At 35.3% G+C, this 21,472-nt stretch overlaps 1 protein-coding gene across 1 annotated transcript; it reads left to right on the top strand.

The window, feature by feature from the left end:
* The first annotated feature begins 1,661 nt into the window (after positions 1–1,661).
* LOC129882509 (acid phosphatase 1) lies at positions 1,662–13,499 on the top strand. The gene is made up of 2 exons (XM_055956824.1): positions 1,662–2,169; positions 13,019–13,499. Exons 1-2 carry the CDS (start codon positions 1,745–1,747, stop codon positions 13,407–13,409), a joined length of 816 nt encoding a protein of 271 aa, XP_055812799.1. The 5' UTR covers positions 1,662–1,744; the 3' UTR covers positions 13,410–13,499.
* The last annotated feature ends 7,973 nt before the right edge of the window (positions 13,500–21,472 follow it).

Genomic DNA, 21,472 nt, shown 5'->3' with positions numbered 1-21,472 from the left:
CATATATTCATCGATACATCATGTATTTGTCGATACAACCTTAATGCATGTATGAATACAAAAAGTACAATCATCTGACATCGCAAAAAATATAGAAATATATATATATTTAGAGAGAGAGAGAGAGAGAGAGGTGGAAATTGTATTTTTCTTGTATTTTTTAGACTATATTCTATATTGACGAATATAGTCTGAAAAATACAAGAAATTGTATTTATTCGTTCTAATTTTACTTATATTTATCTGCTTTTATATCATTTGCATATCATCTTGACTTTGAAATATTAATATTTCAAAGTCAAGATGATAATCAAATAAGTCCAAAATCGGTGTCATAATCAAATAAGTTCAAAATGAATTTCTATTGGTGCTGTCAAAATTATACACACATTTTTCTGGTAATCGAAACTTCTATTAGCCAAAACGTGCAACTTCATAAATCCAAGTAAGCTGACCCTCTACTATCCTGACATTTCATCTATGCAACCAGAATTCAACAGTAAAGTAGAGCTTAAACAAAATACCAGAAGCTAAGGACAATTATACATTACATAATTAAGGGGAAAAAAGGTTGGTAACGTTCTCTGCCATGCAGAAATACTCTGCCTCTGCTCATGTGCACATGTGAAACAATCTCTATGCATACTTGAAGATAACAAAAAAAAAGTGAGAGAGGGGGAGGGACGAGAGAAGAAAGGCACATGAGACGGAAAGAGAGAAACGAGCCAGAATGAGAGATGCTAGAAAAAGTGCAATGTAATTAAAAAATGTGACTTTTTAAAATTATAATTGTCTAAGTAAATACATAACACATGTTTACTATACCACATAATTTTCCGTTATTTTTAATAACTTCCAATAAGAACTCGCTTAAAAGTTAGATGCCTTCACCAAGTTTTATTTTTCACTTAAAAGTGCAGAAAAATAGCACAAGAAGTCAACAACATTATTTGATTGTTGCTAATGAGGTCAGTATATATAGTGTAGTACTTATTCGGTCAGAGTACGTAACATATTTTATGGGCTGGCCGGCGTACTTCTAAGAAAATGGTGTAGCTCACATTCCCTATAATGCGATTGACTGATAAACCAAATACTATTGTGATTTTTTCCCTCGAAATTCGAATATACTACATGAATTGACAGCGGAAATACAGTAGCTTCAACTTATTGAGAAAAAAAGTCTCAGTTACTATTAGAGACGATACCTTAGCTTCTACGCGGGATTTGTGGATCGTCTAGTTGAGAACAGAAATGACATTCACTTTTGCCTTAATTTCTTCAATCTAGATCTGCACCAAAAATCATCTTGCCTTTGTACATGGGAAAAGTAATGTATGCCTCGAGAAATCATATTACTTACAAATTTGTTTCTTCAAACAAATTGGTAGGATCAAAACTATCTTTCAACTACGTAAAATTGAATAAAAATTACCCTCAAATCAATTAATGGTTTGATATAAATGTCTCTTCTATATTCAAAAATTGTTGCAAGATATTCTAAAAGAAAACGACATCCGATGACTTCCCCTGCCCCACGCAAACGTTATTCCTTGGGATGACCTTCCACGAAAGGTAAAGGCTTATTCCCTTCTCTACAATTTCCACAAGTCCTCTCCCCTAGTCTCTTTATTTATCAAGATATAAAATAATCAATATCCTATTTCAGATTTCCACACCTTCTGTCATTACTCATTAATAACAATTACTTTTATATATAGTTTGTGACTGATAAAAAAAAAGAATGGCATTATTTTCAAAATTGAAGATAAACAGGGGTGTGATGTGGGAGATGATGAAGGAAATAAGGGAATTAGTGATGCTTTTTGTGGTGGCCTTGTGCTCAAAATTAACAGCAAGTAGTGGTAAATCGATGTCGATAAGGAAGTGGCAGATGCCGGAGGACAGCTATTGCTTGAGTTGGAGATTAGGTGTGGAGACTAACAACATACGTGCATGGCGTATTGTTCCAAATCAGTGCTTGCGTTACGTTGAAAATTATATGATGTTGGGTCAATATGAACGTGATGTTGATCTAATCATTGATCAAGTTATGGATTATGTAAATGATGATGTTTTTCTATCTAATGATGGCTTTGATGCTTGGATTTTAGACGTCGATGACACTTGTATCTCCAATCTCTTCTATTACCAACGCAAACGATTTGGGTACGTCAATTCCTTCTTTCTTCCTTATTTTTTTTAACCATATGATTTTTTTTTCTTTTCAATCTGTCAAAAAACTAATTACATTTCTATATGTGAAAACTCTTGAATTATTTTAAACATAATTCCTAATATAAGGCCTTACTAATATGCTCCTCAAATACCTGAATGTCATGAGATATATAAGACCACCAGCTAAGGGTACTTTTGGTATGTCAAATCTTTATTTTTTTTTTCATTTCATACCTACTAAAATACTATCATATAAAATGAAATAAAGAAGAAGTCAAGAAAAAGGGGGCACGTCTAATCTTAAAATAATTTCTAATAGATTGTAATTTGTGTATGATGGCTTATATGAGCAGGTGTAGAGCGGGTTTGAACCCAAGACGTCCTTTAATGTAAATATACCAACAAGCCAAGTATACCCATTCCATTGACTAGAAAGATAAAGATTTTTATTGTTGGTTTGAACAAGGTTTTAAAATGAAATTATTTTGAATTTTTTTTTCAAAAGTGCTTTTAAAAATAAATATTTTTGATGAGAACTAATTTGTGTTTCACCAATAAATTTTAAAAATATTTTTTGAACCACAATTAGTATTTGGCCAAAATTTTTAAAGTTTTTCTTCATTTCTGTTGAAAATGGTTCTTAATTTCTATCAATCATATTCACTTATTGCTCAAATTCTTAGTAATAAAAAATGTAAATTTTTTTATCAAAAGTACTTTTCCAGGAAAAAAAAATTTTAGATTCTAAAAAATAATTTTTGCTATATGTCAAAACTACTTATTTTCTCCTATAAACTTGGTTAAATACCTCATTTTAAAAAAAGCACTTTGGGGGCCAAACGGGCTATTAGAGCTCTCATATAAAAAATATTGAAATCATGCTTATTCATATAATGTGGCACCCACAACCTCAAAATTCTGGATCCGCCTCTGTATATGAGTCCACCACTAGTCAATGGACCAAGTCCCTTGACACAACTAAGAACAATGTTGAAGGTAAGGATTAAAGTTAAAGGCACATTAGTTTACATGGAAAACCTCCTTGCTCAAGTGAGAAAAAATCACGACCTGTGTCACAACCAACTTCACTAAAATCAAGAGCAAGGATTCGAATTACAGACTCTTATAACCTAGACCTCAACCTCGACCTCTTAATTCCTTCTTCCATGTAACCACTCTATTACAAGATTTGAGCTTAAGTACTATATCTATTGCCCACTCCACAAACTAACTCTAGTTAGTGCGAACTTCAACATACACCACGGCTAACTGTAGTCATTAACTAAGAATAACACTATTGCCCACTATACCAACTACCTCTAGCTGATATAGACTTTACACAATCATTTCAAAGCTAACTCTAACCATGAACTTGACACTTCAAAATACAAAGATAAATGATCAATGTTCCTTTCATCAATGTTCCTTTCATCACAGTAACTGATCTTACAATTTTTGGAACATAAAATGCACTCACATGATAAAACAAGTTAGAGCTTTTCTTAAACGATTCTATCAGGTCCCTTGATGTTGGTAGTGAGGTTGTTCTTCCGTCAGAGAGAGAAGAGCATTTGCTTGTGTAAACTTGGATATGCAAAAATTGAGTTGTTTTTTGTCCAAGAATGTGTATTAACGTATGGAAAAAATAACATTGTGCATCTTGATTGGCTGAGCAGGTTTGTTGTCCTCTGCTGTATTGTACCAACCACAGCAGGCAGTGGCAGCTTTTATAGTTTTTACCGATTATGTCTTTTATGGGACCAGGTCTCATGGTTTGTCAATACATCAAAACCTGAATGTAATATTTTTCTTTTTTTTGATGATGACAAACCACACGGACTTGTTTTCTCTTGGGGTTCGGAGCCAAAAGGGTAAAATAAAAAAATTGTAAAAATTTTAAAAGGGCAATCAATTTGGAGATGAAACCAAAAGAGCAAAAATGCATGCCACCATGCGACTTGCCCTATTCCAGTTAACGGGCGTCAGTTATCTATTAAGGTAAGTCATGGGCCGTGATGCTTCTTCACACACCCCACACCATTCCCTACCCCCCAGCCCACCCCCAACCCACAACATTTTTTATAAATTAGTTTTTACATTTTATATAAAGTTTTATTTTTTTATTTTTTTTATTTTTTCAATTTAATTAATCAAGTTAATATTGAAAGAATAGATCTAACTTATATACGTGTTATTGTATTTTAAATTTTCAATTATTGTGATTTATAGTTTTTTTATTAACTTTCTTCTAAAAAAAATTAAAATTAGGTTAACTAGCAAATTATAGTCGATTAGAAATTATTGAAGTCAAACAAAATTTACCACTAGAATGAAGTTAAAGTATTTGCTCTAACATTGGACAACTTTACCACTAGACTATATATGCTTTTTGAAAAATTTCTTCCGTTGTTTTTAATTTATACTCCTTACCTATAATTTTGTACTTAAAAAACTACGTAGTCCCTAAGTTTTGGTAATTTAAAAAACAAGGAACGTCATCATATTTACAAAAGTAATTATTTATTTTTCAAAAGTAATTTTTCGTTTGTAAGTGCAAAATTACAAAAGTCCCTTCTTTTCTTGGAGGTGGGGAAGTAGGGAATGGTGTGAGGGAGGGGGGGGAGTTGGAGGTGGGAATAAGAAGCAGGAGCCCATGACTTACCTTAACAGTTGACTGACACCCGTTAATTGAAAAAGGGCAAGTCGCATGGTGGCATGCATATTTTTCCCTTTGGTTTCATCTCCATAGTGATTGCCCTTTTAAATTTTTGCTATTTTTTTACCCTTTTGGCTCCAAACTATGTTTCTTGCCAGTAAACTTCCCCCCTATCATTGGGACAGTTCCCCATTCATTCCCCCTGTCAATATACTTCCCATGTGACTTTCATGACATGAACACGATAACGACTTTCCGATCAACATGAACACACTAACTTCCCCCTTTTGGCATCATAAAAAGGACACAATAAACCAGACTCAAATCACGCAGTATGGAAGGAAATCATAGCCGCTTAGGACAACACTAAACATGAGTAAAAGTGCATAAAGACAGAAGCAAGACAGTAGACACAAGTCACACATTCATTGATAAAGGACAGATAGCATTACAAACACAACAAAAGAACTTAATTAGAAGGAGCAACTAAAATTGTCAACTGAGTTAGAAACAAAAAGAGGTTTGGTGATTGTCTAGGAAGATCAAGTAGGATGGGGGTTTGGAGATAAGGATTGAAGAAGGAGGGTCATTCGGGCATTTCCATCAGCATGAGCTTGAAGCATTTGCTGAGTAAGAGTTTTAACTTCAGCATTCAAGCTCTCATTCTGGGTCTTCAAAGTAGAAATCTCACTCAAACTAGGTCCCTCACTTTGCGCATGAAGCAGCTGAGCATTTAACGTTGCAATATCGGCATCCCTGCTTGCAATTGTTACCATCATCTCCTCAAGCTCCTAGTTTAATTTCTCCTTTTGTTCTATTCGATCAAACACTTGTAACTTAACATTGTGTCCAGTTCTTCCCTCAACACACTCACATTCAAGAAGAGTATTTTGAGAGAAGGCTTGCTTGATTGTCTCATTTACCCCTTTCCCAACATCGATTCTAAAATATTCAAGCACAAAGTTTGGCAAATATCCATATCTCAATCCATGTTTTCCATCCATCACAGTTATTGTCTATATAATGTGTTCCATTGTGATGGCTGAAAGGTTGATTACTTCAAGTTTGCTTAATTTCTCCATGAGGAATAGGTCCCCAGATGAAGCGACGGTCCTCTTCTCAAATTTGGGAAAAAGGACTTTGTTGACAAACTCGAAGTACAACTGATACTGTCCCTTTAAGAACTTCTTAGGGACTCCATCACAACTCAAATCAGATAGTTTACCCACTTCAAGTACAAAGTGACGGGTAGGCAACACTTTTTCAACAGGGTACCCTCAGGATTTCCCCCAAAATTTCCTCAGGTGAAATATAATATCACCCACTCTGGTGTTAATATTACCATCATCAGAGAAGTCAATGTTATATTAAAATTCACGTAGCTCAGGCTCATCAAGAGTGGGAACAAGCCATTCAAAAAGGTGCATCCAACCCTATATTTTAATAGCATCGAACAGGTCCCTCATGGCCTTCTTTGCCCTCGCCTCTAGGTTAAATACTCTCCTACTTAACACTTTTTGGGTCTCCAGAACTCGAATTCATTCTTCTTTAGTCAGCGTCTTATAAACCTTCCTCTTTTTACTGATTGAACCTAGTCTCTCTTCATAGACAAGTTCTATGGTAGTTTCTTCCCTTTTTCGTCTAACATTATCCTTTTGGTTCTTCTTTCCAACTTTTGGATTTGGAGTAGATTTCTCTTCCACTGACTTTGCATCCAATTTTTCATTTCTTCGTTTGACTATTGTAGCCACAACATCATCAGACTTTTTCTCACTTCCCCCTTTCTTCTTGGACACATCAATCAATTGTTCCTCAGGAATAAATTCCTCGTCAATCACAGTTTTAGACCTTTGTTTCCTTTTTCTTGAGGTCTTTAATTTGTTGGCAACCATAGCCTCACTCAACAACCTTTTATGAGCACCTCGAGTTGAATATTTTTTGGTAATTTTGAGGAGTCAGTGGCTATTTTCTTTTCTTTATCAGCAATTTTCTTTTATTTTTCAGTCATATATTTTTCCTTTTGTGGTTTTCTCTACTATCTTTTCTTCCAACTTTTAACACTGATTTCCTTTCTTTTTTCACTGATAATCTTCTTCACTTCCACATTTCACCCTCATTTCCTTTTATGCTCTCTTTGATCCTCCAAATCAAGGGTACTTCATCATTATCCTTTTTTCATCTTCTATGGGGACCTGAGGTAAGTCAGTCTCAGAGGTTTGGTCGAAGATGAATTTTGAATGAAAAACTTGTGGTTTTAGGGAAGTTTCCCTTACATCAGAAAATAAATGCCTAATTCAGTCACCTCTCATCTGTGGGACTTTCAACTATCCATTCATTACCAGTGGCTAAAATATTTGACCCTGTTATACGCTCTTCATGTAGATTACCTTCGAAATGCCTCTCTAATATAGTGGATGAAATGGACCAGGTTGAGAGGACGAGGTGTGATCGATTGAGGGTTCCTGTTTAATAGGTTGATAGACTAACTCGACCTTTGAATAATCAGAGGCCTTTAGTGACTACTCTTAGGAGATGACAAGAGTCGGAGAACAAATTAGGTTTTCCTCTTTTTGAGGAGAGGATGGAGGGGTTGGGTAGATACAACTTTGGATTGGATGCTGACTTGAAGGGGCAACGACTTCAGTCCCTGGAGTTTTCAACTCTGCTACGAAAAAAGGGTAATGAATAGGGGTTGACAGTTGCGTGTCAATTTTAGGTGAAATTAGAGTACCTATATTAGTATTAGCGACTTTTTTTTAGGAGGATAGATTATGAGACGTGCTTATGTTTGATAGTAAAAAGATCAAGGGAGAGGTGGATGCATGGAATTTGAATTTTGAAGGGAAAACTGGTTTAGAACTAGAACTTTGAAGAAATAAGAAGGTAGTTTGGAAAAGAAAATGATGTGTCTGGTCCCTAGACATAGGCGCCTTTTTAGTTACCAGAATGACAAGACAAAACAGGGATGAGTGACACATGGCGATTTCAATGGCTCCTTTATATATTTCTAAAGCACTGAAAGGAATGCAAACCTCTGAGTAGGAACCAGGTCCCTCTCAATCATTGAATGTCACATTCCCTAAAAAAATTTTCCTTTTTCCTCTGCTTCAGTAATTCTCTGATGCATGTATACCTGCACAGGTATGAGATTAAATTCAGACCATACCTACATAACAAAAGTATGGATACCTGTTACTTGAATCTAGCCAAAAAGAGTTTGAAATGCTCAAATTAAAATGGTCAGCTTTGTTTAATCATTCCCAACTTCAAGCTATTCTTCTCAAACTGATCCTTGCTTAGAGCCTTAGTAAAGATAGTTGAAGGTCTGAGGACTAGGTGCCAGACTTGACTTCTTTCAAAATGATGCAGTTCCTCTTGCATGGAGTTCACCCAATCAACATCATTCAAGGTTTCTTTCACATTCTTTAGTTTGATTTTTGGACATAAAGGCTGAGAATGAAACCAAATTCCTTGTTTTGGATCTGATTTACATTCCAATTCAAAGAGGGTATGAGATTGTCCAAGGGATGCAAGGATTTATGCTTCCATCCTGGATTTTGTTTTTGAATTCCAATTTCCTCAGCATTTTTGTGATCAGAGTCAACATCTTCTAATTTAACTTGGTCTCTTTCTTCAATGCTTTGTGAGGACCAGGTCTCTCATTTGGTTCCTTGTTCTCATCATTCTCCTTACCTTCAGTAATATTCTAAGTGTTACTTTCCTTTGTCACATCTTCCACGAGACTATCCCACTGAATTTAGAGCATCTCTTCAATCTCTAAATCCTTCTTATCTTTCAAATTCTCAATTTTTCCAGATTTATCAAAGATCACATGAATACTTTCCTCGATATACAATGTTATTTTGTTATATATTGTATAAGATTTACTTCTACATGAATAGCCGATAAACACTCCCTCATCATATTTGGGGTCAAATTTCTCAAAATCATCCTTTCTATTATTAAGAATGAAGCATTTGCAACCAAATGCTCTAAAATAATCCAACTTAGGCTTTCAATTGTTAAGCATCTCATAGGGAGTTTTATTGAGTATTGATCTGATTAGGCAGCGATTTGTGCATAACATGTAGTGTTAACTTCTTCATCCCAAATATTCTTTGGAAGTTCAGAATCTATAAGTATAGTTCTTGTAGTTTCTATTAGAGTTATGTTCTTTCTTTCCACCATGCCATTCTGTTGAGGTGATTTAGGTGCTGAGAAATTGTGATGCATCCCATGTTGTTCTGTGCAAAAGCCTTCTACTCTTGCCTTTTCAAATTTTGTTCTATGGTCTAACCTGATCCCTAGAATCCATTAGTTTAAGTTTGTTTGAATCATTTTGGCAAAGCAATTAGTATATCACTAGTTTCATCCTTGGAGCTTAGAGATATTGTCCAAGTGAACCTTGAAAAGTCATCAAAAATGACAAAGATGTACTTTTTCTATCCTTTACTCTGGATCTTTAGAGGACCACACATATCCATATGAATTAGTTCGAGAGGTCTGGTGGGGCTCACTTCTTTCTTTCTGTTTGAAATAAATTTTGGTTTTCTTTCCTTTGACATATATATCACACACTTTGTTATCTCCAAACTTTATCTTTGGAAGTCCTCGAACCAGGTCTCTTGCTACAAGTTTATTCAGCAAGGAAGTACTTACATGCATGAGCCTTTATGCCAAAGATCTGCATTTTCATCTTGAAATCTGAGACAGATAAGATTGTATCCTTGTGCAGTACTCAGATCATCCACATACATGTCCATGCACCTTTTTTTAGTCAGAATTACTTCATTTGATGACAAGTTTGTGACAATGCACATCTTAGATAAAATCAGATCTTATTTTCTTTTTCACAAATTTGTGAAACACTTAGCAAACTATATTTCAGACCATTTACATAGTACACATCTTCAATGGAATGTTCTAGTGATTTTCCAACTCTTCCAATGCCGAGAATGTATCCTTTCTTCCAATTTCTAAAGAAGACATTGCCGCTTTGTAGTGCCTTAAGTGAGACAAAGTTTTCAATCCTTCCAGTCATGTGCTTGGAGCACCTACTTTCCATGAACCAGCACTGACTGCTTCCTCCATACTTTTCCTGCACAAAGAGATTACCTGTTAGCCTTTGGAACCCATTTAAGCTTGAGTTCCAAAGAAGCAAACAAAAGAGCAAACAGTGCTTTCTTAGTCCAAAAAAGCAAGTTTTGCTTTCTCATTTTAATGTTGGGACCAGGTCCCTTCTTTAGGTTTTCCTTCTGCTTAGAGTATCTTGAGTAATTCTTCTCACTTATTTTGAATGCCTCACAATCCCTCTTAAGGTGTCCATTTCTACCACAATAAATGCGCAACAAGTTGTCAGACATAGACACATATTTGCTATGAGGATTGAAAGGGGGATCTAGTTTTCACCATCCAAGACCTTCTACATCATTTTGTCCTTGTTTAGTCAAATTTGCCAATATTTTTGAAGAGTTGGCCCATTTTAGAGACATGTCTAACTCTTTCTTGATTTGAACCACGTCCTTTTCCAATTATAAACTTCTCTCCAGTGAAAAGACTGGCTTTAATTATGAGTTTTTTAAACATTCTTAAAGTTCCAACTCAACTTTGTTAGTTACAGGGTTTTTCTTCAATATTTCAATGAGATGATTATTTTCAGCATCCAACATAACAAGTTTTTCTTCCAACTCTGTCCTTTGAATAACTAGTACAATTTTCTCATCTTGAAATATGTCAATGCTATTATTCAGAAAATCTTTTTCAGCAGTTAACTCACAGGGTAAGCCAATCAAGACACTAGCTAATTTTTTTAGTTTCTTGATGGAATAACAGTCAAGATTTTTTTTAAGGTCAAGAAAGGTTACCTCTTTATCATCTTCATCTTCAAACTTTGCCATGAAGGCAAATATGCTATCGAAAACATCTTCATCATCCTTAACAACCAACATGGATGCATCCTTCGGAAGCTCATATTCTTCAGAATCACTTGAAGAATTTCCCCAAACAGCAAGAGCCCTCTTCACCACATAGTCAGCTGCAATCCTTCACCTATCTTTGTCTCTTGCAGGCTTGGCAAACTCTTTGTGCTCCAATTTGTTTATGGAATAATCTCTAATGAAGTGCCCAGGTTTTCTACACTTGTGGCATAAGTCATTGCCATTTCCTGATCTGCTGGTTTTTTCCTTTTTTTATAAATTCGCCATGTTCTCTCATAATTTTATAGAATCCATGATTCAGATAAGCCATGTCTTCAGCCACTTCACAATCATCACTCTGAGTGACTTTCAGAGCCAAGGATTTATCCTTCTTAGCCTCCTTCCTGGTGCTATCATGTTACTTGTTTAACTCGTGAATTTTAAGGTTTCTAATCAACTCATCAATGGTAAGAATCTTCAGATCTTTTTCTTTTGTGATGGCATACACATCTTGCTTTCCCAAGATTTTTGAAGGATCCTGAGGATTTTTCTAAGTTTCTTAATCGGGTGAATTGGTTCTTCCAAACAACGAAGTTCGTTTTTAATAGAAGTGAACCTAGTGTGCATTTATTGAGTAGGTTCACCTTCTTTCATTGGGAAGTTTTCATACTGAGTGGTCAGCATGTCTACTTTGAATTCCTTCACTTGTGTAGTTACCTCATGTGCATTCTTCAGTAATCCCAAATCTCCATGTCTAATTCATATGCCTAGATACAATTGTACTCACCTGGTCCTATACCACAAACCAGAAGTCTCTTGGACTTATAGTTCTTTTCAATCTTCTTTTTGTCATCTTCATTGTATTCCTTTCGTATCTTGGGAACTGTAGGGGTGATCTCTCCATCTTTCACTTCATTTACTGAGATGTAAGGACCATCTCTGACAACATCCAGAGTTTATTATTTCCAGCCATAAGGAAGTTATGCATTCGAGTTTTCACTACTAATAAAATTGACAATTGAATCGAGGTGGCCTAGTTGTTGATTGCCCTTCTCCTAAATTAGGTGGAGTAGCCATTTCAATAAACATGATCTTTTCTCAATGTTAACCGTATAGAGAAAACTTCTCTGATACTAATTGATGGCTTATATGAGTCCATCACTAGTCAATGGACCAGGTCCCTTGACATAACTAAGAACAATGCTGAAGGTAAGGCTTAAAGTTAATGGCACAGTAATTTACGTGGAAAACCTTCTTTCTCAAGGGAGGAAAAAGCACGATCTGTTCCACAGGGTTTCACAACCAACTTCACTAAAAACAAGAGCAAGGATTCGGATTACAGACTTTTATAACCTAGACATCGACCTCTTAATTCCTTCTTCCTTGTAATGACTCTATTATAAGATTTGAGCCTAAGCAATACCTCTATTTCCCACTACACAAACTAACTCTAGTTAGTGCAAACTTCAACATACACCACGGCTAACTCTAGCTAATAACTAAGCAATAATATTATTGCCCACTACAGCAACTGCCTTTAGCTAATACAGACTTTACACAATCATTTCAAAGCTAACTCTAGTCATGAACTTGAGACTTTAGAATACAAAGATAAATGATCAATATTCCTTTATAGCACAGGAATTGATCTTACAATATTTTGAACATAAAACACACTCACACTACAAAACAACTAAGAGCTTTCCTTGAACGATTCTATCAGGTCCTTTGATGTTGGTAGTGAGGTTGCTCTTCTGTTATTGAGAGAAGAGTTTTTGCTTGTGTAAACTTGGATATGCAAAGAATGAGTTGTTTTTGGTCCAAGGATGGTTATTAACATATGGACAAAACAACCTCATGCATTCTGATTGGCTGAGCAGGTTTTTTGTACTCTACTATGTTGTACCAACCAAAGCAGGCAGTGACAACTTTTACAGTTGGTACCCATTATGTCGTTCATGGGACCATGTCCATCTATCAGGTCCCATGATTTGTCAATATATCAAAACCTGAGTGTAACAGTGTATCAAACATGATTATATATCTTGTTTATTTCATACTGTGGATCAACTTTTAATTAATATTACTGTGGATCAACTTTTAATTAATATTTGATCGATTCCAATTAAACTTAACTAAATGACCTTATCATAAATTTTTCATGACCAGGAACTAAGCATTCGTTAATTATGGCAAGTTTACTTTTCAAGTGAGATATCTCTGTGATTATTATTGGGTTGTAAATTTTATAGCATCAAATATAATGTAGGGGAGATCCGTACGATCCCAAGGGGTTTAAGGAATGGGCATTAAAAGGAGTCTGCGCAGCAATTCCAGGTGTACTGAGATTGTATAGCAAGTTGATTAAACGTGGATTTAGAGTATTCCTTGTGACTGGTAGAAGTGAAGTAACATTTGGACAAATCACCCTTTATAATCTACAGAGCCAGGGATTTGTTGGCTATGAACGTCTCATTTGCAGGAGTGACGAGTACAAAGGAATGAGTGCAGTGACTTATAAATCAGAGGTAAGAAAAAAGTTGGTAGAAGAGGGGTACATGATATGGGGCAACATAGGAGACCAGTGGAGTGATATTCAAGGAGAGTATATAGGCAATCGAACATTTAAACTTCCCAATCCCATGTACTTTGTCCCTTAAATGTTTACCACTCGGAACTCTCTCATTTACATTTGTAATAATTAATGATAATGGAAAGGGAATGAAACTCTTTGAGTTTGAAGTCAAGTTTCAATGACATTGTAATTTACAGTTGTTTTCTTTTAAAATTTAGGCAAAAGCCTAAACTGCAGTAGGACACCGATCTACACCTAAAAAATTTGACATAAAACTCTACAAGGATTTGCATTTAAAATATCCAACGGAAGTTTAATTACATTAATATGGATAGAAAATTAAATTATATTAATCTAATTAAACTAAATAATAATTGAAGAAAAATAGGAAAAGATGATTTTGTCTAAAGCACGATCTTTTAATAAAGGTCAAAAAGTTCAAACAATATTTTTAAAAACTTTCATGCTTTTAATATAGTACTAGTTTAGTGTACGTGTATATTGAGTTAATTAATATTAATAAATCATATTTCATATATTATTAAAAGTGGGAAGGGTCCAAAGTACACAAATTTGAATTACCATTTTGCCCCTACACTAAATTAAAAAATATCTAATTAATTAAATATTAAATAATAATCATATTATACTAATATTAAATATCATATCATATACCCAGGCCTCATCTAAACATTATTGTTATTTTGATATTTTTATACTAAATAGTAAATTTTACATGATAAATAAAATAACTAAATAAGATATTAGAGTGAAATTTCTTTGTCTACCTAGCATTTACTGCAAGTTAACTTGAGATGGTTCATTTTTCTTCCCTTTACTTTTATTTTCCTATAGTTATTTCAAATGTGCAATTTATATCTATTATTTATCATTAAATTGTCAATTAATACAAATAACAAAAAGGAAAGGAAAGAAACAGAAATGTGGCCCTCCTTTTTTTTGGAACAAAAACAGTCCCTTTGCCTTCTTAGAAACAGCTCAATTATCAAAAATGTTTTATTTGCCTTCATTTAATAAATTTTAATTAAAATAATTCTTGCTTGCATTTTGACAATGTAACGTTGCTTTATAAGGATATAAACATTGATCCTATTTATTATACACTATTAAATATGACGACATGAAATTTTTGCTTTAAATACGAATTCGTGATTAGTTAATTTTCAATAAAAAAAAATACCAATGTTCTATATTTCATTTTCAAAGGAGGAGTGATTTAGATATGTAGCACAAAGAACAAGAAATTGTCAATTATGATCAGAAACTCACTGGAGAATTTTATTGACCTCGCATATAACATGGAGAATCGTAGAATGTCCTTCCCAGGGTAGTCAAGGGAATAGTCCAAAAGTCTTTGACTTGCGGGTTCTTTTGCTTCTTGAATTCGATTCTTTCTTTTTTTTATTTGATGGTAGAAAAAAGTTTTGTTGAGAAATATGTGAATTGTCATGATTACAAGATGAAAATTCTTCAAATATGAAATTGTAAGTGATTTTTTACTTTTCACATCATCTTCTCTTTGAGATCTCAAATATAATTTATTTAAAATATTTAGGGACAAGTTTATTTAGGGATTACTACCTAAATCTCTTCCAGTGCTATGAAATTATTGGGTGAATTAAAAAAACATCATTTTTAACCTGTCAAGTACCATGAACTGCTTTATTGTATTCTTGTAAGTGATTATTCGGCTTAAAAATTAATAACAATATTTCTTTGCATTTGTTTTGTGAAGTCTATCTGGTATTTTTCATATAAATTACGGAATACAAAACATACATTTTTAGTCTAAAGGACATTTGGTCTTTCTATATTTATTTAGGCACATGTTTGGTCTTTCAACTTCATTAGGGTATGATCTGAGAGTAACAACAAAACCTGTAGCAAGTTGGGCGTCTTCACTTTATTTAGCTACACCGTTTTTTTTTTTGAGGAAGATGAATTCATAATGTTATAAATATCATGTATCACTGTTACAATTGTATAACAATGACTAAGTTTGATTATCTTATATTTACATTAACAAAACTCATTTGATTCGAGATTTTTGTAGCTTCTTATAAATTATATTTGGAAGGTTACTTTGATTCATTGCTTTAAAGTTATATGCATACATGATTTACTATTATAATGTTATAATTTTACTCCTATTTTTAAAGTAAAAAAAATAGAAAGATGAATTGATCGAGGTTAAGTTGTTATCACATTTTTAAATAATATTTTTGTGATTTTATAATAGTTTTTACTTAGGATGTATGGGTACACGCGCAATGCGCGTGCCCAAAAACTAGTTTATATAAATATAAATTATTGTGTCTATGTATAAAAGAATAAGGTAAAAAATTTAAGATAAAAAGTCTACTTAAATAGGAATAATAATTTGAGAAGACAATTTGCTGGACATAAGCACAACGAAATTCAGGAGAAATTATTCAATAATTTAGATATGACACATATATAGATCTGATTTAGATACAAATAACATGTTGAATAACGAAGAACATCAAGATTCAAGAGCTTAAAATTAGTGCAGCTGGGATTTTAGATAGATTGGAATTCCAAGAGAGTCCCTAAGATCCCTTTAGCCTGTTGACAATACAACAACATCAACTACTACGTTTATATCTATAATACCCATACACAACGAAAATTTTCAATATTGACTACCTATATACAAAAAATAAATCAACCCACAAGAGTTTGAATAGACGGAAATCACTATGATAATAGTGTCATATAATATCGCCTTAAAATAGAATAGCAGTGAAAGGATGTAAACTTGCAGCAACCAAAAAAAGAACCACCATTTCCATAGAAAATAATTGAAAAATAAAAAGAGATAATCCTTAGATTTATTTGGTTACTTCATTCGGTACCAACATGCTTGTTTCGTCTAATTTATCAAAAAGGGAGAATCTATAGTCAATTATTGATTATGTATTATTTGTGTATAATATTTAAATTTATAAACTAAAAGAAATAAATAAAGACAGAGAGGGTATGATAATGAATGCAAGAAGACGACTTGAATCAAAACCAAAATAAAAGGTAAACTTAGAAGTAGAAGAACACCATATGTTTCTTAAAAAGTTTGATCAAGATGCTACTTAAATAGAATTGTAGATACTCTTTTTTTTTAATATGTAAGGTATTTTAATTAATATAGAAATGTTAAACATTATGATTTCTTATATAGATCAAACAAATAAGTTTAATATCCGATCTAGACTCTCGACTCTCGACTCCCGACTCGAGGCCCAACTCTCAACCCAAGACCCAACATCCAAATAGGATATGACGCCAACTCCTGACCTAGGACACGACTTCGAATTGGGACTCGACCTCGACACTTGACACTAATGACTGATCTAGGATCCGATTTCGAGGTTCGACTTTCGAACTGAAATTCAACACTAACACCCAATTTGTAACCAACATTCAAAGCAAGATCTGACTCCGACACTAACAAATGACCCATGATTTGATTTCTGAATCTAGATTCAACCTCGATATCTGATCTCGACAATTGTTCAGGACTCAAACTCGATAGTTGACTTATGATCCAACCTCGATTCTCGATCTGAAACTCAATTCAAAGCACTATTTCGATACCTGGATCAAGTTCCGACCTTGACATCCAACTCAAGATTCAACCTCAAAGCTTACATATGACCAGACATCGAAATCATGATTTGATCCCGAGCTGATTTGGGATTCGAGAGTTGGATAGTGGAGAGTTAGTCCCAAATTGAGAGGAGTCGGAGCCCCATTCTGACACCAACTTGAAACTCGACCCTGACTTCTGACTTTGATACCTGAATTGGGACTTTACTTTCGAATCAAGACTTAGCCCTGCCTTTCAAAACATTTCTCGATCCAACACTTGTTCTAGGACTCAATCCGAGACCAGACTTCTAACAATCCAATCTCGATATTTGATTCTGTACCCGACTCAAAAATCGACCCTGACATCTGACCTCAACACCTGATACCCAACATTGATTAGGGACCGCACTTCTGACACCAACTCCCGACCTAGGACCCGATCGAATCCCGAATTAGGATACGACTTTTAACCTGAGATTCAACCCTGCACATGACTTTGGAACTGAGATCTAACTCCACCCGATCCTAACATCTGACACTAGATCGACCCTAACTTCTGACTCCTGGACCGACCTGACTTTTGACCTGGCCTAACTCTGTTGGAGCCATGCGGTAGGGAGGGATAGAAATTGGGTGAGTTCTCAGCTTCAAGTCAATACAGAAACCTATATCTCTATCAAAAGGCATACTAGGCAAGTCTGTAGGAAAGACCATTGGAAATTCATACACTAGTGGAATCGCCCAATGGAGGGATACTCCACATCAACATTCCGAACATGGGAAAATAAGCCAAACAACCCTGCCCTACCATTTTTCTAGCATGGAGAAAAGATATGACCTTAGTTGGCTTATACTTGTACACCCCTTCTCACTCTAACCTTTTTCTCCCCGAGATCTCTAAATTCACAGTCTTAGCATTATAGTTAAAAATAGCATAATAAGGGGACAACCAAGTCATGCCTAAGATCACATCAAAATCAGTTATGTCTAAAATTACTAAGTTAGCCCAAGTTTGGAATCCCCTAAACATATCAGAACAACCACAATAAACATGGGTGACTATGACAGATTCTCCAATAGGGGTAGAAACATGGATGGAGGCATCAAGTACATCACAAAGTGCATTAAAATCCAATGCATATCTCATTAACACATATGAATAAATGAAACCTATATCAAATAAAATAGTACTCATCCGGTCACAAATAAGAATAGTACTAGTGATTGCTGCATCAGATGCCTCAGCCTCGATTTTGCCCGAAAAGGCATAAAAATGAGCCTTGTCATCCTAATGGGCCACCTCTTTGTCTCGCTAATCTTCCCCTCGACCTGTATTACCATTACCTCAGCCTCCATGGCCTCTCGGGTTTCCTCCTCGCCCACTTTATGGACGTCCTCTACCATTTCCACCACTGCCCATAGGTACTACTGCCTTGGACTACTAGGGTAGTGAATCTATTCTGTGATGATAGGGATATTCCCTCCTGATGTGACCCAACTCACCATAATTAAAACAGCTACGATCAAAGAAGTGCTGACTGAATTGGCCGGGCTGAAATTACCAGCCTGCCTGACCCTCTAGAATAGGATTCCTGGAAGTTACCTGTATTCTTGGGCTTCTTAGCCAAAGCTTTGGCCTGCCCATCTCATTTTACTCCCTTCACTTTCTTCATAAAATCGATGACCTTATTGAAACTTATGCCTGATAAAGTCATGTGAACCAACAAAACCTGCAACTCGAGGTTCAACTCCTTCATAAACAATCGAATTCTCTCCTCCTTTGTAGTTACCAGCTGAGTAGCATACCGGGACAATGCATGAAATTTAGCCTCATAAACAGCCACTGACATACCACCCTGCTCCATTGCCATGAAATTGTTATTTTTTCGATCTCTCAAGGTACGTGGCACATATTTCTATAGAAACAAGGCATGAAACTGGACCTAAATAAGTGGGGGCAATATCGATGATCGACACTCCACATAAACCCTCCACCATTGCTTGGCCTCACACTAGAGCTGAAAGGTCACAAATTTCACTCCGTGCTGATGTGATATCTCCAGTTTGTGCAACCTCTCAAAGTAATCAAGAATAAACTCATAATCATCCTAACTTTCAAAACCGTGGAAGACTGATGGCTTAAGTTTCAGAAATTTTGTGAGAATGTCATGTTCAGTGCCAGTTTAACTGGGCCCATAAGTGGCCTGAAGAAGGCAATAGTACCTACCACCTCATCTACTTGAGAAGCTACAACAACGAATGGGTGAGAAACCTAAGATGATGTTGAAGGCATGGTGGGGATGGATCCAGTACCAGCAAACCCACTCAGAAAAGCCATGATCTGCTGCCCTAGTATGGGATAGGGGGGAAGACCAGCATCCACAGCTTGGGATCCTCCACCTATTCAGCAATCTCCTTTTCTGCAACCTATAAGTTCTCCTCTAGCACATCTTGGGGCTCAGATGGGGCCTCCTATCCTACTACTTCCTCAACCAGAGCCTCACCCCTAATGGGCGCTGCTCTTCCCCGGTCTCTGCCACATCTTCCTCTCCTGCCCCTGCCTCAGCCGCGTCCTCTCATAGTTGGCTCCTCTTCTAGTTCAATAGGAGCTACAAGATGAACACCGTTATAGCAAGTGTTCACCATTTGCGTACAAGAGAGTGAAAGAGGTTAGATACCAATTGTAATCAAGTTATAACATGAGGGAAAGAAAAAATAGAGAAACCTTTTCTAAAATCCTATAGCCCCTCAAAATAAAGTACAGACATCCTTGTACCATTCCACAAGGCTTTACTGGACTCATTTTGGTACCACGAGATCAACGAAACCAGGGTCTGATACAAACTTTTTCATGACCCCGATCTGCCGTGACTGCACCTACACTAACCTTCCGGTGGGAGAACCACTAGTATAGCCCAAAGTCACACCATTCATGTGAGATATAAGACATTTAAAGGTGCGTAAGCAGGTTTAATAATAAATAAATTGTTGAGTTCCCATAAACTCATAAATATCTAGTTATCAACCTTAATTATGTAGAATTAACTCCTAGTAACTAAAAGTCGAATGTACCAAAACTCTAGCAAAACATCACGTATAGAAAAAAGAGAATGTAATGCCAGAGAGCCGTAAAGTAAAATGGTGGTTAAGAGTTAGGTCCTGAATGAAGGACCAAGACATGGAAGAGATCATGGTAGCCCAAAAGAATTTGGCTCACCTTTTGAACTTCGATAGATCAACAATCTTCTAAGCGAGGTCTCTCAACAGCCGTTGGAATATGACTTATACTCAATAAAATAGAGAAACTACAGTATCAGTACACAAAGTCAACAGTGTACTGGGAGGATTATGCGGATAGGCAGTAAGTGAGACATAAACAAGTAAATACAGCACCATAAGCACATATATACAGAACAGACTTAACCAATATCATCTCCTAACCAACATTCAGCATTATCAAAGTTCATTAGTCTCAATATCATGTAATTTCACAAACGGGTTCTCTCATGGGACCTGCAACTACTTACTTATGTGTTGAAATGTGACATCCGGTCTAAGGTTGTGTCAAAATGTGATATTCAATCCAGATGTGTGTTGGAACGTGACACCCAATCTAAATGTGTATCAGAACGTGACATTTGATCCAATCATACAAGTCTGGCACAATCACAGTGAATAGTCAAACTATTATATCTACCATGAACAGGTTCATTACACATCATGTCCAGGAAGTAATCATTTCACATAGATCATTGTATTCTTCCCTATTTATATACACATATGTATATATTGGAGTTATAGCACCCCCCTTTGGGAGAATGCCACTTATGAAACAAAAGGTAGTTTTACTTTTTTTAATTCACAAATAATCAAAACTGTTGCGGGTTCATAAAATACACAAAACTCGAATCAGTAGTTATTACAAAACTATTAACCTCCTTTGTGCAAAATGATAAAAAAACATATAAATGTAGTAAAGGCATGACTTGAGTTAAAATCACACTCCAAAATAGCAAAACTAGTCACCCTGTTCAAGTTACAAGAATAAAGTTTTGTTTTCACAAGCCTTCAAAATTTCATACATAAGTGCCACATGTTCATGTACAAGTCCCCCAAAATATTTACAAAAACTAGATGCATATACAGATGTGATCTTCACAAGGACTGCAAAAAGTCCACTCCAAATGGCCATCTTCATACTTCATCCCGCATATTATCTACGATAGAAAACAACTATCGCTAAGCATAAAGCTTAGTGGTGTAAAAACTTTGAGCTTGGAGCCATTAAATTCTTCAACTCCCTGGTTCATCGCAGGTGGCTCAATAAGGTAAAAGTAAGCCCAAGTGAACAAGTATATCAAAATATCGAATACAAACCTTGAAGAGTTTCAAAATCAATATCAATATTCGAAGGCTCAAGTATCAAAAAACTTATAATTGAATTCGAAAGAGTTGTCAAATAATCAATTTCGCCCAATAGGTTCGTCATGCCTTCACACTAAGCACAATCAATATCAAGAC

Source organism: Solanum dulcamara, chromosome 3, assembly GCF_947179165.1.
Source record: "Solanum dulcamara chromosome 3, daSolDulc1.2, whole genome shotgun sequence".
Classification (NCBI taxonomy): Eukaryota; Viridiplantae; Streptophyta; class Magnoliopsida; order Solanales; family Solanaceae; genus Solanum; species Solanum dulcamara.
This window is presented reverse-complemented; position numbering and strand designations above follow the sequence as displayed.

Bases quoted from the DNA above. Each gene is read 5' to 3' on its own strand.
- LOC129882509 (XM_055956824.1), top strand. From the start codon at position 1,745: ATGGCATTATTTTCAAAATTGAAGATAAACAGGGGTGTGATGTGGGAG. The intron at 2,170-13,018 runs GTACGTCAATTC...AATATAATGTAG, and splicing joins TACCAACGCAAACGATTTGG to GGGAGATCCGTACGATCCCA.